The 17,653-nt window shown below is 38.7% G+C and overlaps 1 protein-coding gene across 1 annotated transcript in view; it reads left to right on the top strand.

Annotated features, from left to right (window-relative positions):
- FBXL20 (F-box and leucine rich repeat protein 20) overlaps nt 1-17,653 on the top strand; it is a 42,725-nt gene that overhangs the window by 17,006 nt on the left and 8,066 nt on the right. Inside the window, exons 4-9 of the mRNA XM_021703987.1 lie at nt 413-507; nt 1,163-1,231; nt 10,516-10,611; nt 12,743-12,869; nt 14,735-14,809; nt 17,109-17,239. Of these exons, the coding sequence (XP_021559662.1) occupies nt 413-507; nt 1,163-1,231; nt 10,516-10,611; nt 12,743-12,869; nt 14,735-14,809; nt 17,109-17,239 (593 nt within the window). The remainder of the gene's footprint in view (nt 1-412; nt 508-1,162; nt 1,232-10,515; nt 10,612-12,742; nt 12,870-14,734; nt 14,810-17,108; nt 17,240-17,653) is intronic.

Here is a 17,653-nt window from a genome sequence, read left to right as displayed (position 1 = left end):
CCGAACAAAATAAACAATACAGGGTGTAAACCTGTTTCAGGTAGATGAGTTGATCAGGAAAGATTTCTCAAAGTAAGTTGAAATTTCTTTATTGAATTAAGTTTTGAAAACAAGTAGAGGGGCACCTGGGTGGCTCAGTCGGTTAAGCGGCTGCCTTCGGCTCAGGTTATGATCTCAGGGTCCTGGGATCGAGTCCCATATCAGGCTCCCTGCTCAGTGGGGAGCCTGCTTCTCCCTCTCCCCATGCTCATGAGCTCTCTCTCTCTCTCACTCACTCACTCTTTCTCTCAAATAAATAAAATCTTTTAAAAAATTTTAAAAAAAAAGAAAAGAAAAGAAGTAAAAGTTCTTTTCAAAAACAATGTGGTACCTTATTGTTCTGCTTTGTTTTGTTTCTATCTTTTTTTTACAGGGCCGAGTAGTGGAGAATATTTCAAAAAGATGTGGGGGCTTTTTACGAAAGTTAAGTCTTCGTGGGTGTCTTGGAGTAGGAGACAATGCATTAAGGTAAGAACATAACTATTGATTAATTGATCTTCTTGGCTGAAGTAAAGAACAGCACCATCTCACCCAGAAAAAGCTAAAATAATTTTTATATTCTTAAGCTCTTCAGAACCCAAACACACATACATTGCTTATAACACTGGGATGTATGGTTTTGGGATGTATGGTCTTGAGAATAAAACAAGAATAAGTACTCCCCACCAAAAGCCAGATTCCTCATATCATAAGTGACTCTTTTGGAGCCTTGAGTAAGTTCGGGTAATTGTAACCTTGGTTGGCACAAAGATCAATGTTTAAAAGTTCATAGTTGGGGTGCCTGGGTGGCTCAGTAGGTTGAGCGTCTGCCTTCAGCTCAGGTCATGATCCCAGGGTCCTGGGATCGAGTCCTGCATCGGGCTCTCTGCTCGGTGGGGAGCCTGCTTCTCCCTCTCCCTCTGCCTTCTGCTCCCCCTCCTTGTGCTCGTTCACTTTCTGTCAAATAAATAAATAAAATCTTAAAAAAAATTCGTGGTTGAAAATGAATTTATTTGTAAATGTGAGCTTGTTTTGTACAAACATCCAATATTACCAATAATAATATCTTTTATTATTTTTTTGTAATGCCTAGAATTGTCCCCATTTCTTTTAAAACCTTTAACTTTGTTTCTTTCCTGTAAAGGACCTTTGCACAAAATTGTAGGAACATTGAAGTACTGAATCTAAACGGATGTACAAAGACAACAGATGCGTAAGTATTTCATGTATTAGAAGGGTAAGTCATAGCCCCTTGTGTCCTGCCTATACTAGCTTTAAATGTGGGTTATTAAATATATTTAGCAAATTTCATTGTAGTCTTACAGAGGGAAGAGATTTTATTTTAAGATTTTATTTATTTATTTGACAGAGAGAGACACAGAGAGAGAGGGAACACAAGCAGGGGGAGTGGGAGAGGGAGAAGCAGGCTTCCTGCCGAGCAGGGAGTCCGATGCGGGGCTCGATCCCAGGACCCTGGGATCATGACCTGAGCCGAAGGCAGACACCCAATGACTGAGCCACCCAGGCGCCCCAGGAAAGATATTTTAAAAGGAGAAAACAACATTAAAATAGAAATGGCGTAAGAAACTTATTTTGGAGTCTGGCCCAAATTCTATCTTGATATTTAAAGTGAAACTTAAGGGACACCTGGGTGGCTCAGTCAGTTAAGTGGCTGCCTTCCGCTCAGGTCATGATCCCAGGGTCCTGGGATGGAGTCCCTCATCGGGCTTCCTGCTCAGCAGGGAGCCTGCTTCTCCCTCTGTCTGCCACTCCCCCTGCTTGTGCTCTCTCTCTCTCTGTCAAATAAATAAATTAAATCTTTAAAAAAAAATAAAGTGAAACTTAAAAATTATAGACCATGGGTATGCAGTAGGGTTATTAATAATATAAATTACTAGGACTACTTATATTTCAAGAAGATTCTAGTAGCTTTCATTCAAAAGACATGGTAAATAGGGGCTCCTGGGTGGCTCAGTCATTTGGGCATCAACTTTGCCTCTGGTCTGATCTCAGGGTCCTGGGATCCAGGCGCCACCCCCCACCCCGAGTCGTTGGGCTCTGTGCTCGGTGGGGAGTCTTCTTGTCCCTCTGCCCCTCCTCCCCGACCGTGCTCTCTCTCTCTCTCTGTCTCAAATAAATAAATAAAATCTTTAAAAAAACCCACAGTAAACAGATAATTCTATAAAATCTTAAACACATAACTGAGCAACTTGTAATAATATTGAGAGCATTTATTAAATGACCCTTTAAATGTACTGTCTGTCAGTTACAGTATAAATGAAATAAAGCACTCCTTCATCCTTGAGAGCTTACTATCACAGACATAATAGACATGGAAGGTAGACATAAAAAACAGCACGCCCCCAAAAAATTAGTTCCAGGGTATCTATTGGTAATAATTAATAATACGTATCAAATAACATTTACAATCACATAGGGAAATTGTTGCCTGTTGTGAGGTGAAGTGAAGCCGATGAGGAAGCATGTTTATACAGGGTGGGGCCAGGATTATTCAGTGAATGTTCCTGTTCAAAAAGGCCTCATGAAGGAGGTGGGATCTTTAGAATTGTTTTAATGAAGGAAAGTGAAATACACTCCAGACACAGGGTACAGTTTATTTCATTCCTTTCTTTGAGGTCACAATATTGTTAACTTTTAATATAAGACAGTGTCTGAAAAACAAGAACTACGGTTATTAATTCTACTCTGGTAGAATTACAAGAGTATTTGTAATAATAAACAAGTATTATTTCTGTGAATTGATTTGACCCTTTAACATGAGAAATAAATATAACCCCTCCTCTAATCATGAGTTTATACCGGTAGCCTACATTTACTTTAGATAAGTAACCTGTTTATTTTTTTCTTTTGAATACTTAATGTTACAGAGATTAAGAATTTTACCAATTTGGTATCTAGAAGAGTGACATACAATTTACACTTTTTTCTAGGAATCTATCCTACGTACCAAAGATAAACTGACAAAAATAGAGTAAAATTTATGTACAAGGCTATTCATTTTTACTGTTTGTAATAACAAATACTGCCATATTTTTAATAGCAAAAGACGGGAAACAATCCAAATGTCATTCCGTAGAGGACTATTAAATAAATGGAATGAGGAAATATATAGTATTCTGGAGTGATCTCCAGGACATACAGTTAAGAAAGCAAACTGCAAAAAAGTTTGTATAAGATACTTTTTTGTAGGGATTCCAGGGTGGCTCAGTAGGTTAAATATAAGTAAATAAAATCTTTTTATTTTTTTTTAAGATTTTATTTATTTGGCAGAGAGATAACGAGAGAACACAAGCAGGGGGAGTGGGAGAGGGACAAGCAGGCTTCCCACCAAGCAGGGAGCCCGATGTGGGGCTCAATCCCAGGAACCTGAGATCATGACCTGAGTCGAAGGCAGACGCTTAACAACTGAGCCACCCAGGTGCCCCTGTAAATAAAATCTTAAAAAAAAAAAAAAAGATACTTTTTGTAGGGCCCTTTTAACATAAGCATGTTAACTTTATCACTCCTATAAAAAAAAAATCTTAAAATCATCAAATAACCACTGGTTAGTTCAGATTTTTGCCTGTTCTAGTGACTTTAGAAACATAATATTTTAGGGGCGCCTGGGAGGCTCAGTCAATTAAGCATCTACCTTCAGCTCAGGTCATGATCCCAGGGTCCTGGGATCGAGTCCCGCATTGGGCTCTCTGCTTGGCAGGGAGCCTGCTTCTACCTCTGCTTGTGCATTCTCTCTCTCTCTCTTTTCTTGGACAAATAAATAAATAAAATCTTAAAAAAAAAACAAAAACATAGTATTTTAAGCGCAATATCAAAGAAAAAAGACGCAAACTTTAAAAAAGCAAAGATGGAGGGGTGCTTGGGTGGCTCAGTTGGTTGGGCGACTGCCTTCAGCCCAGTTTGTGATCCTGGAGTCCTGGGATCGGGCCCCGCATCGGGCTCCCGGCTCAGCTTCTCCCTCTGACCCTCTCCCCTTTCATGCTCTCTCTCTCTCTCTCAAATAAATAAAATCTTTAAAAAAATAAAAAATAAAAACAAAAAAGCGAAGATGGAGACTTCTGTTTCTGCCATGACAGTAACTGCCCTCCTGCCATCAACAACTATAAAACTATACAAAACATAGCAAAGAACCAGTTTGAGATGTTGGACAATATGCAGCACAGGATGGAGAAACAAATCAGGTGAACCCTATGACTACCCTGGCTTTCTGCATGGTGGTATTTTCCAGATGATGGTATAAGGAGAAAGAACTCGAGCAGAGAACAAAGTTCTGGCTGATTTGAAGAGTAAGAAATCAGAGCTCAGGGAGATGAAAGTGGAATTTTTGTCTCGAGATGGCGGATCTACTCAAAAAGAGCTATAGAAATCTACATTGATTTGGCCGAATAGTAAAGTGTAAATGCACATATTGAGACCTTACAAAGCCAGGCAAAGAGCATCTAATAAGGAAAGAACAATTACTGGGAAACTGTAAACTGAAAAATTGCCGGAGCTTAAATAAGGCTGAGAAAAGTTCTGACTACCTCAAATGGAGAATACCTCGGGGCATTTAATAACAGACTTCAGAAAGGTCACATCTTGGTAGTAAAGCTAGACTAGACCTGTCCCAGTAAAGGTTAAAAGAAGAAAATTTAGAATCAAATTGATCCATAACTATTTTAGCTATCTGCTAAGTTGAAATTCAACATTCTTTTTATTTTTTATTTTTTTTAAGATTTTGTTTATTTATTTGACAGAGACACAGCAAGAGCGGGAACGCAAGCAGGGGGAGTGGGAGAGGGAGAAGTAGACTTCCCACGGAGCAGGGGCTCGATCCCAGGACCCTGGGATCACGACCTGAGCTGAAGGCAAACGCTTAACAACTGAGCCACCCAGGCGCCACCTAACATTCTTTTTAAAGAAGGTGACAAAACCTAGACACTCAGCATACAGAATTTCCAGCATTCAGTGAAAATTACAAGACATGCAAAAAAGCATGAAATGATACCAGATTAGAAACAGACCCAGAAATGATAGAGATTAGAAAATGGACCAATAAAAAGTTTAAGAAAAAAAAAGCAAGTACAAACATGCTCAAGAATTTACAAGAAAACTTAATATGGATGTGAAAGTAAAAGGATGAGAAAGGCTATACTATCACAATCACTAATCACAGGAAACTTGGAGTGGTTATTAATATGAGATGATGTAAACTTCAGGAAAAAGTGTAGATGGAAGATAATAAATAGTAAAGATAAATCAAGTAGACCAAACACCGGTAAAGCTCTAGAAGACTTGAGCAACACTGTCAATGAACGTGTCCTAATATCATCCTTCAGAATAACATGGGTGAAAAAATAGATTACAAAGAAAACTAAAAAATGTTTTGCTGTGTGATAATGAAAACACAACATTTGAAACTTGTGGACTGTACCAAAGGCAATACTTTAGAGAAAAATGTAGTTTCAAATGCTTATGTTAGAAAAGAAAAGTTTAAAATCAAGGATCTAGGGGCACCTGACTAGCTCAGTCGGTAGAGCATGTGACTCTTGACCTCCCGGTGGTGAGTTGGAGTCCCATGTTGGGTGTGGAGATTACTTAAAAAAGATTAGGTTGAATATCAATAAAATAGGAAACAGAAAAACAGTAATGAAACCAAAAGCTGGTTTTGGGGGGGAAAAAATCAAAATTGACAAGCCCAGACTAAGAAAATAAAAGACATAAATTATCAAAAGCAGGAATGAAGAAGACTAAATACTTTACCCAAAAGATAGAGATTAAAGGGATTATCAGGGAATATCATAAATGACTTTATTTTTATTTTTTTGAAGATTTTATTTATTTGACAGAGAGAGAGATAGCTAGAGAAAGAACACAAGCAGGGGGAGAGGGAGAAGCAGGCTTCATACCAAGCAGGGAGCCTGATGTGGGGCTCAATCCCAGGACCCTGGGATCATAACCTGAGCCAAAGGCAGACACTTAAGAATTGAGCCACCCAGGTGCCCCCATAAATGACTTTATGCTAACAAATTAGACAGTCTAGATGAAATGGACAAAGTCTAATTCAAATAACCAAATTAGACTTAAAAAAAAAAAAAAAGACAATCTGAATAGATCTGTAACAAGTAAGTTCAGTGAATAATTCAAAAGCATCCCATAAAGAAAACCCCAGGCCCAGATGAGTTCACTGGTGAATCCCATCAAATATTTAAAGAAGAGATAATACCAATCTTCAAACTGATTCATAAAATGTAGTATGTTATAACTCATTCTATGAGGCCAGTGTTTTTCTGCTACCAGAGACATCACAATAAAAGGTAATCTACTGATTGTGATCCTTCAGAAACAGAGCCACAAAAATACTTTGACAAAGTGTTAGCAAACTGAATCCAGCAACGTATGAAAGGATTTGGGATCATAACCAAGTGGGATTTATCCCAGAAATACAAGTATGGCTTAATATATGAAAATTAATTAATATAATATCTCATAATAATTAGTAGAATAAAGTAGAAGTCAGCAGACTTTCTGTATGGGGCCAGATTAAGTAAATATTTTTAGGGCTTCATTGGCCATACAGTTAGCTGTCACAACTCCTCAACCCTGCCAGTGTTTTCCAAAGGCAGCCATAGCCTATACGTGAACAAATAGACATAACTGTGCTCCAATAAAACTTTATTTCTGGGCAATGAGATTTGAATTTCATATGATTTTCACATGTTGCATGATGTATCTTTAAAAAAAATTTCAACCATTTAAAAACATCAAAATCATTCTTGACTTGTGAGCCATATAAAAATAGGCAGCTGGTGAGATTTATTGCCTCCTGGAATAAAGGACAAAAACCACATGATCATCTCAGTGGGATTGGTGGCCTCTAAAATGGCCCCCAAGTAACCCCTGCCTCCTAGTACTCACACCCTTGTGTAATTTTTTCCCTTGAACGTCGACTGGAACTAGTGACTCATTTCTAACAATAGAATACTGCCAAAGAGATTGGATGTCACTTTGGAGATTAGGTTACCAAAAGACTGTGATTCTGTCTTGCTCTGCTTTCCCTCAGGGCTCCAGCTCTGGGGGGAGCAAGCTGTCCTATTGTGAGTAGCTCTGTGAAGAGGTCCATGTCACAAGGAACTGAGGGCTGGCCAACAGCCAGCAAGGACCTGAAACCTACCAAAAACCAAATGAGTGAGCTTGGAATTGGATCTTCTGAGGTCTGCCAACAGCCACCTAAATAAGCTTGGAAGGGAGTTTGCCCCCAGTTAACCTTTGAGGTGAATGCAGCTGTGACCAGTACCTTGATTACAGCCTTGCGACGAATCCTGAGTCAGAGGCACCCTGCTAAAGCCACCTGGGCCTGTATTCCTGTCCCACAAAAACCTGTGTGATAGTAAATATTTGTTGTTTTAAGCTGCTTAGTTTTGGGGTAATTTGTTAAGTAACAGTAGATCCTCAGTACATCATCCAATACAGAAAAAACACATGACAAAATCCAACACCCATTCATAATAAAAAAAAAAATTCTCAACAAACTAGAAATAGAAAGGAGTTCTCGCAATCTGATCAGAAGCATCTACGAAAAACCTACTGCTAACCTCATACTTATTGTTGAAGGACTGAATCCTTTACCCTAAGATCAGGAGCAAGGTGAGGATGCTAAATGTCACCATTTCTACCAACATTCTGTTGGAGATTCTAGCCAAATGCAATAAGCAGGAAAAAAAAGGGGGGGGGGGGGGCATACCGACAGGAAAGAAGTAAAACTGTCTATATTCTCAGATGACATAGTTCTAAAAGAAGTATCTGAAAATGACAAAACATTACTGAAAGAAATTAAAGACATGTATTAAGAGTATATAGAGAACTCTTGGGCGCGCCTGGGTGGCTCAGATGGTTGGGCATCTGCCTTCGGCTCAGGTCATGATCCCAGGGTCCTGGGATCGAGTCCCGCATCGGGCTCCCTGCTCAGCGGGGAGCCTGCTTCTCCCTCTGCCTCTCTCTGTCTCTGTCTCTTATGAATAAATAAAATCTTAAAAAAATAAGAGTATATAGAGAACTCTTTTTTTTTTTTTTTAAAGATTTTATTTATTTATCTGAGAGAGAGCACATGAGAGGGGGGAGGGTCAGAGGGAGAAGCAGACTCCCTGCCGAGCAGGGAGCCCGATGCGGGACTCGATCCCGGGACTCCAGGATCATGACCCGAGCCAAAGGCAGTCGCTTAACCAACTGAGCCACCCAGGTGCCCCTATAGAGAACTCTTGTAATCAATAATAAGTCCAATTAAAAATTGGGCCAAACACTTAGATATTTCACCAGGGAAAGAGATGAATGGCTAATAAGTACAAGAAAGGGTATTCATTACAGAACTGCAGCATAAAATCACAGTAGGATTACAATCCATACCCACTAACAATGGCTATAATCAAAAAGAGAGTGCCAAGTATTGGCAAGGATGTAGAGAAACAGACCTTCATGCATTGCTGGTGGGAATGTGAAATAGTGCAGCCACTTTGGAAAGCAGTTCGGTAGTTTCTTAAAAAGTCCAACATAAACATAGTGTAGGACCTAACAGTGCTCACCCTAGGCATCTACCCAGAAGAAATGGAAACATAGGTCCACACAAAGACCTAAGACACATATCAGCCAAATAGAATGTATGGCTCCTATTTGGATCCTATTTGAACAAATCAACTTGACAAAGGCATTTATAAGACAATTGAGGAAACTTGAACACAGACGGGTTATCAGATATTAAGGAATTAAAGTCCTTATCTATTAGAAATATGTCCTGAAATATTTATAGGTGAAATAATAGGTCTGGGATTTGCTTTAAAATACTGGAACAAAAAAGCAGAGGGAAATAGATGAAATAGAAATAGTAGAAATTAACAAATGTCAGAGCTTAATGTTGGTACATGTGCATTCTCTATTATTCACTCTTGTATATATTTGAAATTTTCCATTGTAAGTTAAAAAAATTAAACTCAGAACATGATCACTGTAGAAAAAGAGCCTTTAGGGGATCCTGGATGGCTCAGTCGGTTAAGCATCTGCCTTTGGCTCGGGTCATGATCTCAGGGTTCTGGGATTGAGCCCCACATCGGGCTCCCTGCTCAGCGGACAGTCTGCTTCTCCCTCTTGCTCTGCCTGTCCCCCCAACTTGTGCTCTGTCTGAAATCTTAAAAAAAAAAAAAAAAGCCTTTAAGAAATTCATAAAGGAGTACCTGGCTGGTCAGTTGGTGGAGCATGCGACTCTTGATCTGGGAATCATGAGTTTAAGCCCCATGTTGGGGGTAGAGATTACTTTTTTTAAAAAAGAAAAAAAAGGGCACATGAGAGGCTTAGTTGGCTAAGTGGCCGACTCTTGATTTCAGCTCAAGTCATGATCTCAGGGTCCTGGGATAGAGCCCCATGTCGGGCTCGCACTTAGTGGAGTCTGCTTGAGGATTCTCTCTCTCCCTCTCCTTCTGCCCCTCTCCCTACACACGCTTGCTCACTCTCTCAGAAATAAAATAAATAAATAAATATTTTATTTATTTATTTATTTTTAATATTTTATTTATTTATTTGACAGAGAGAGAGACAGCGAGAGCAGGAACACAAGCAGGGGGAGTGGGAGAGGGAGAAGCAGGCTTCCCGCCGAGCAGGGAGCCCGATGCGGGGTTCGATCCCAGGACCCTGGGACCATGACCCGAGCCGAAGGCAGACGCCCAACGACTGAGCCACCCAGGTGCCCCAATAAATCTTTTCAAAAAAAGTCATAAGGACAAATAGGTAGTAATATTCCATAACTTAGCTTGTTCAAGCCCGATACCGGTCTGTCCTCAGTACACCTTGCAAAAATCCACCCATTTCATTACTGCCATGCAAAAGGTTATCTTGAGCAGAGATTTAAATGAAAGAGCAGAGGGGCGCCTGGGTGGCTCAGTCGTTAAGTGTCTGCCTTTGGTTCAGGTCATGATCCCAGTGTCCTGGGATCGAGCCCCACATCAGGCTCCCTGCTCAGCAGGAAGCCCGCTTCTCCCTCTCCCACTCCCCCTGCTTGTGTTCCTACTCTCCCTGTCTCTCTGTCAAATAAATAAAATCTTTAAAAAAAACAATAAATAAATGAAAGCACAGAGACAGAGCTTTCAGTCTTCATGTTTCACCACTTGCTCGCAAGTTTTAAGCTAGCTTTCTGGTATTTCTGTATTTGCAAAAAGCATATAGGTCTCCTATGAGCACAGAGGTAGTTTGCTGTTAAACATTTCCAAATGAGAATGAAGCCTCATCATCCCCTCGTGCTAATTCTCATACACAGCACAGCCTTTCTTCTTTGTGAATGGCACCTGCCTCTTCCTCAATGTGAAAGGTCCCAGGATTTATAACTGCTTTTATTTGGGGTATGGAAGTTTTACAGTTCATATGTATACACGTGTGCTTAATGAGAATTGTGTATGATTTACTAAAGATGTGTTCCTGTGTGTTTATTCATTACTTTCTCCTTTTTCCATTTTTCAGTACATGTACTAGCCTTAGCAAGTTCTGTTCCAAACTCAGGCACCTTGACTTGGCTTCCTGTACATCAATAACAAACATGTCTCTTAAAGCTCTGAGGTAAATGTCTTATAACAAGAGTATCCAATAATCAGAACAAATACTGATTTTTTTTTTTATTTCAAATGACTGAAATAAAGTTGGAATTGAAGGAAACTGTGTTTTATGGATATGTACTAAAGTTCAGAATAGATCTTTTGTTTTATCAGTTACCCAAATTACAGAACACATTCAGGTGAAATGACTAGAGGTAATTAGGATTTCTGAATAGACTGGTATAGCGTATACACGAATGATTAGATTTCTATGAAGGCTTGGTTGCCCCCACTCCCCAGAACGCCACATATCATTATAGCTTAGTGATCAGAACAGCACTCTGGAATCAGGTGATTAACCAGGTACCTTGAACAAATATAACCCTTGTGAGCTTTTCCTTATCATCTCATAGTCCTGTTGTTAAACAGTATTATTGTTTGATAATATTAGGCCAAACCATACAAAATTGCCAGTATTTGACAACTTTTGGCTTCATGTGGTTCAACCTAATATATATAAAGTGCTTAGGAGAGTTTCTGGCATATAGTAAGCACTCAGTAAGTTTCGTTTTAATATTAATGTATTTTTTTAAAGTACGTTACAGAAGGTGTACCTTAAATGGAGGGGGAAATGCCCATTCTCTTTGTATCTTTACTTTTTTATCAGTCTTTTACAGGTAATTATGGTCCCATGTATTGGTTATGCTCATAAATAATAAAAATTAAGCTATTAAAAGAAGAAATATAGATTTAGTTGAGTATAAGTAATCTAGAAAGGGCTTCTAGACCTTCCTTATGAATACTGAGTACATATGTTTCTAAGGCCATTTGCCATGTGGGCTAATAAATAGGATAATACAACAGCATTTATGGTTTATAAAATATTTTCACATAAATGATTTCATTTATTTGAAAACCATGTGAGGCAGATAGGACAGACACTTACAGATAAGAACATCTAAAACACTTTTGAATGCCAGGTACTGTGATTGAACCTTACTGAATAAGGTATTTTTGCTGCCCTTTAGCTGCTCAGAGTGTAGTGGGAGAAAAAAATAATAATAAACATGTTGTCATACTACAGTGTTATAAGAAGTGAGTGCTTCCATTTGGGAAGAACATAGGCTATGGCTGATCTTAGATTAAGAGAAGTTCAGGCAGGTTTCCTAAAGTGACTTGTCTGAAGTCACACTATTAATGTTGAAGAAGGGACTTGAACCAGGATCCCCTGCCTTCATTTTATAAAACAATTAAAGCAATATTTTCCAAAGAATGTCATAGAGCTTGGGATTCCTGCATAGTTCAAATGTGAAATCAAAGATGATACTGATATTTGATAGAAGGCAGAGATCAAACACAGTATAGCCTAAATTTAGCCTATGGAGACCGTACTCTAGAGACTTCACAGATAAGGAAAATTTATAGATCCTTTGTAACTTTTTAAATAAGAATTTAAACGTCTTCATTATTACTTTGATAAGTAATAGAATTACTTGATAAAGAATCTGAATCTAAACTCTTCACAAATTACTCTGTTAACTTGAACAGGTCACTTAGTTCCCATTTCCTTTCCCGAGACCATTTAAACATGTGATAAGTGCATAAAGAATATATTTGAAAAGGATAAACCTCCATAACAGTCTAATATATCTGAAAAACAATATTGTGCTTTGTGTCGAACCATGAGAGACTATGGACTCTGAGAAACAAACTGAGGGTTCTAGAGGGGAGGGAGGTGGGGGGATGGGTTATCCTGGTGATGGGTATTAAAGAGGGCACGTTCTGCATGGAGCACTGGGTGTTACATGCAAACAATGAATCATGGAACACTACATCAAAAACTAATGATGTGATGTATGGTGATTAACATAACATAATAAAAAAAAAATTTTGTGCTCTGTGCTTGTTAGCTTAGCTGGATTTGAGATAGCCCTCCTAGTGATACAGTCCCACCTGAACTCAACCAACATTGATAAATATGCATTGTTGTTGTGAGATTGCCTGTATTCTAAATCTGTGTTAAGTAAATGAGTATATCCTTGTGGGAAAGCATGGGGCTGTAGCCATTTCCTGACTAAATAGCCAGTAAAGTGAGACTTTGGTGCCTTTGGAAATGGATTTAGTCATATATTTGTTTCATTTTGTTTTGTCCTAAGTGAGGGATGTCCACTGTTGGAGCAATTAAACATTTCCTGGTGTGACCAAGTAACCAAGGATGGCATCCAAGCACTAGTGAGAGGCTGTGGGGGTCTCAAGGCCTTATTCTTAAAAGGCTGCACACAGGTAATACTCCATGTAGTGCTTGTGAATTTTAGAAGAACCGTGAACTTTGAAGGCAGCCCAAAGATGTTGGCTGGAGGAATATGTAGCTGTATATTAATGACCAAAGATACATGCTTACCAAAAATTAAAGTGTCTTCCTTAGAGTAAAAAAAATATGAAAAGAATTAACATCTGACCAAAGATAAAATTTTTGAGGGGAGGCAAGATGGGGAGACAAAATCACACTGAACATGCAGCATAGGCAGGAAGCATCTTACGCAATTTAATCTGAGAAGAAAAGTTGCCATGTTGTCACTGCCTGAGACCTTGAACTGGAGACACAAGGAAAGCAGTCTTAGCAATTTTCACTAGTTGTTTAACTACCAGGTTAAATGTGCCAAGTATACAGAGCCTGCATTTTATAGTGTTGGTGTTTACTTCCTGCCAGTCACATTACAAATCCCAATATGTTTGGTCATTAAAGATTTTACTATCTTCGTATTTTACTGTTATTTAAAAAAGGAATTGACATGGCAGCATCTCGAAGGAAATAATCAAAAGTGAGTTTAGAAGTGACTGACAGGGGCGCCTGGGTGGCTCAGATGGTTAAGCGTCTGCCTTCGGCTCAGGTCATGATCTCAGGGTCCTGGGATCGAGTCCCGCATCGGGCTCCCTGCTCCGCGGGAAGCCTGCTTCTCCCTCTGCCTCTCTCTCTCTGTCTCTAATGAATAAAAAAATAAAATCTTTAAAAAAAAAAAAAAAAGAAGTGACTGACAAAGGAGGGCTAAGCTCTTGTGACATTATTTTATTAATGGTTACTGGAACCATGCCTTGGATTTTGTTAAAAGTGCTCTTATTCCATTATTACTGTGTTATGATTGTTTAAAAAAAAAAAATTCCTGTAAGGTACACACTACATACTAAGATCGGCTATCATTCCTGTTAAAAAAAGTTTTTTTACCAAGCTTAAGATGAAGCTTTGTGTTTGAAAGTTAGAAGATGGTGGTTGTACATTATTTCATTTAGAAAATATAAAAATTCATTTTGTTTTGAAGCTAGGTGTTAAACTGGAATAGCTCTTATACCCCAGAGAATGGGGCAGTTGTGCCCTTCCCTTGACATTCCTTTGTTGTTTAATTCTTTAGAATCTTAATAATTGTTTTTTTTAATCCCGAGAGATTAAATAGTAGACATGTTAAGAAAACAAAAATGAAACTGTAACCAAAATTTTAAAATAAAGTTTAAAAAAAAAAAAAGTACCCTTATTCCTTCACCATGATGGGAGGAGTTCCATTGTTTGAAACAGAGCTTTGAAAGTAAGACTGCCTTAAAACAACAGCTTGAGCTTCTGGTTATTTATGGAATCCTGAAAAATATTGATTGGAATGCACCATTATAATCAATTACTTGCCATCTGTTCTCAACACTATACGTATGGCACTGATCTTCCAGCAGCAGATAAACCGGATTCCTTTCTCAGCTTCTGCTCCCCAAAGTTTGTTTTTAAAAAAAAACTTTTTATATAGGAAGTATAGAAGTGTGAAAATTATTTTAGCTTCATAATCCCTGAGCAAAATGCTGTGAGGCATACTTAATTTTTATCAGAAGAAACATCCATAAACATTAAGCAGTGTTTATTTTATCTTTTCCTTGATTTGATGGTCATGTGAATTTGATGTGGTTGAAACTGATGAAAAATACTGATAACCATACTAATGACATGAATTACACCTTTATGTGACTAAGGGTCATTGTTTCTGGTTCACTGTTCTTTGAAACCTGGTTGGCTGTATTTAGAATATATTGATGAAAGTGTATACTCCTAAATCTTTGTCCCTTGAAACAATGTTAGTAATCATTTTTTTCTGTCTTTTTAATTTTTCTAGCTAGAAGATGAAGCTCTCAAGTACATAGGTGCACACTGTCCTGAACTGGTGACTTTGAACTTGCAGACTTGCTTAGTAAGCAGTCCTTCCCACAACTCTTTTGTATTTGTAATTCATTGCAGTAATATTGTACAAGCTTCAGTCATCAAGACCAGTGGTTTTTTCCACTTCAGCCCTGGGGACACAGGAAACGCACAGATGATTCTTTGCATGCTTAATGATACTCACTCCTAAGGTCTTTGACATAAGTCATATAGAAGATAGCTCATGCAGAATTCCAAATAAGCTAACTGTAACTCCACCCCTTTTCTTTTCTGCTTTTTAGAAGTGAATTATTCACAGACTTTAGTACTTAGAATATTTTTGGTTAATTAATTGCAGTCATGCCAATGAAGATCTATCAGTGAGTCATTAACGATTGGGAACCACTGATCTAAACAGATGACAAGCAAAATGTACTCTCTAAATTATTTCCAGGTAGTATTTGTAGTTCACATTGGGCTTGTTTAGACTGTCAGCGTTTTTGTGTCTATGCCCAAACCCCTGCATTTTGCTCAGAGAATTTGCTAAAACTATTCAGGGTCCTAGAACACTGACAGTACACTTTTAGCTTTTCTCTCTTGCCTTGAAGATTACAATTATGTGTTGCCTTGCAGTGAGAGCCTCTCATGGCAGTGAAAAAGAGTTGATGAAGGTTTGCCTTGTTTTTGCTAAAACTTCTGCTCATTATCCCCTCCCTTTCTTGTATGATCACCTGAAACTTGAGACCATAATGGTTGTTTAGTGACACATAAGGGAGTGGGGGGATGGGTTAGCCTGGTGATGGGTATTAAAGAGGGCACATACTGAATCGAGCACTGGGTGTTATACGCAAACAATGAATCATGGAACACTACATCAAAAACTAATGATGTAGGGCGCCTGGGTGGCTCAGTTGGTTAAGCAACTGCCTTCGGCTCAGGTCATGATCCTGGAGTCCCGGGATCGAGTCCCGCATCGGGCTCCCTGCTCGGCAGGGAGTCTGCTTCTCCCTCAGACCCTCCCCCCTCTCATGTGCTCTCTTTCTCATTCTCTCTTTCAAATAAATAAAATCTTTAAAAAAAAAAAAAACTAATGATGTAATGTATGGTGATTAACATAATAAAAAAAAGTGACACATAAAGGGCCACATTTTGTGCAATTGAAGCAACCTCCCCTTCCAGCCCTTAAGGGATGGTGCTGATAATGATCTACTTGGGAGGCTCCTGAAGACTGAATTAAAGGAATGACATTCCTTTTAAGTCTGATCACCGCTTCCTTTTAATTCTGATTGCCATAGTTGCTAACTCTCAGAATTTGCCTACCATTTATGAAACCGAAATATTTGGCCTGACAGGAAGAGCTTACACAACTGCTGTAAACATGAAACCATCATCTTACAATGATAGGAAAAAACTATTCTCGGGGATCTTTGGATCTTACGTGTATGTACCTACACACAGATACACTCTGTATGTATTTGTGTGGATATATGTTACATACACATATATGCCATACCTACTGTTTGCTGTTTTAGTTTCATTTCCTTGACCCTTCCAGCAGACAGAAATCACAGTCGGTAAGCACAAAACCAGTTCTATCATCTGTTTATTTTACTCTTTCCCTTCACCCAGATCTTAGGATATAAGGCATTCCTTCTGTAGAATGTGATGCAATGATCCTCATTCCTAAGACTTCACGTTTCTGCCCCAAAACTGTTGACGTGACCAAAGTACATTCTCAGTCCATTCTATTTTTCTTGACTAAGTTGAAAACATAAAAGTTTAGTAAATTTTATTCTTTTTAAACTTTGAAGAATTGTTACGTATGACTTTCCTCCTCTTTCTTCTTCAGTAATCCCTTATGGACTTGAAAACACTAAGGAACAGGCAGCACAGCTCTACAGTACTTTCCTAATATGTGACACAAATTCTCATTGGCCTGATAAAGGAATTTAATTGAATCTACCCCATGATGCACCTCATGCTGTTCCCAGCCCCTTACGTTAAAAGAATCACATTATAGCTGCTTCCCTTTACACCAAAAATGAGCACAGGGATGCTTGGCTGGCTCAGTCATGTGACTCTGATCTCAGGGTTGTGAGTTCAAGCCCCATGTTGGGCGTGGAGCCTACTTAAAAAAAGAAAAGAAATGAGCGCAGATTCTCTCACAAGTAAATCAAAAGGAACTGAAAAGGAGAAACTGTGTGTTCATTTTCTTTTAGGTCTGCTACCTGATTAATATTAAATCGGTTTTATTTCTTTTTGGTGCTTATTTTCCCAGGTAACATTTTTTCCTTCTTTTTCTTCTGCTACATTACTAATACCTGTGGGGGTTTTTTGCTCTTATTTTTTAGCAAATCACAGATGAAGGTCTCATTACTATATGCAGAGGGTGCCATAAGTTACAGTCCCTCTGTGCCTCCGGCTGCGCCAACATCACTGATGCCATCCTGAATGCTCTAGGTCAGAACTGCCCTCGGCTTAGGTAAACATTTCTTGTTTAGCTCAAAAAACCAGGGAAAAGGAACAAACGCCTTCTTCACCCAAATTTATTCCTTGGAACTTTGAGATTTTTAAGGGAGACGCTACAAGGCTACTACCCTTTTAGATGCTAACCTGTTTGCTCTGTACCTCATTTGATTACATGGAATTGGCTTAAACCAAGGGGTGATAGTTTCCTACTTCTTGCTCTGCATACTAGAAAAAAAAAAATTTAAACATTTTATTTCATTACTTGAGAAATGAAATAAAGGCATTTTCTCTTATTAATACTTCCATATAATTCCTTTCTGAAGAAAGTTTTTAAAGTCCTACCCTGTGGTTATTTACCTTGTGGTAACGATGCCAGGTACTTAGCAATCAGTATTTAAAAAGAAAAACCAGCCCTGCAGGAAAACTC

Source organism: Neomonachus schauinslandi, chromosome 15, assembly GCF_002201575.2.
Source record: "Neomonachus schauinslandi chromosome 15, ASM220157v2, whole genome shotgun sequence".
Taxonomy (NCBI): Eukaryota; Metazoa; Chordata; class Mammalia; order Carnivora; family Phocidae; genus Neomonachus; species Neomonachus schauinslandi.
The sequence above is the reverse complement of the archived record's forward strand: the minus strand, read 5'-3'. Positions and strand labels throughout refer to the sequence as shown.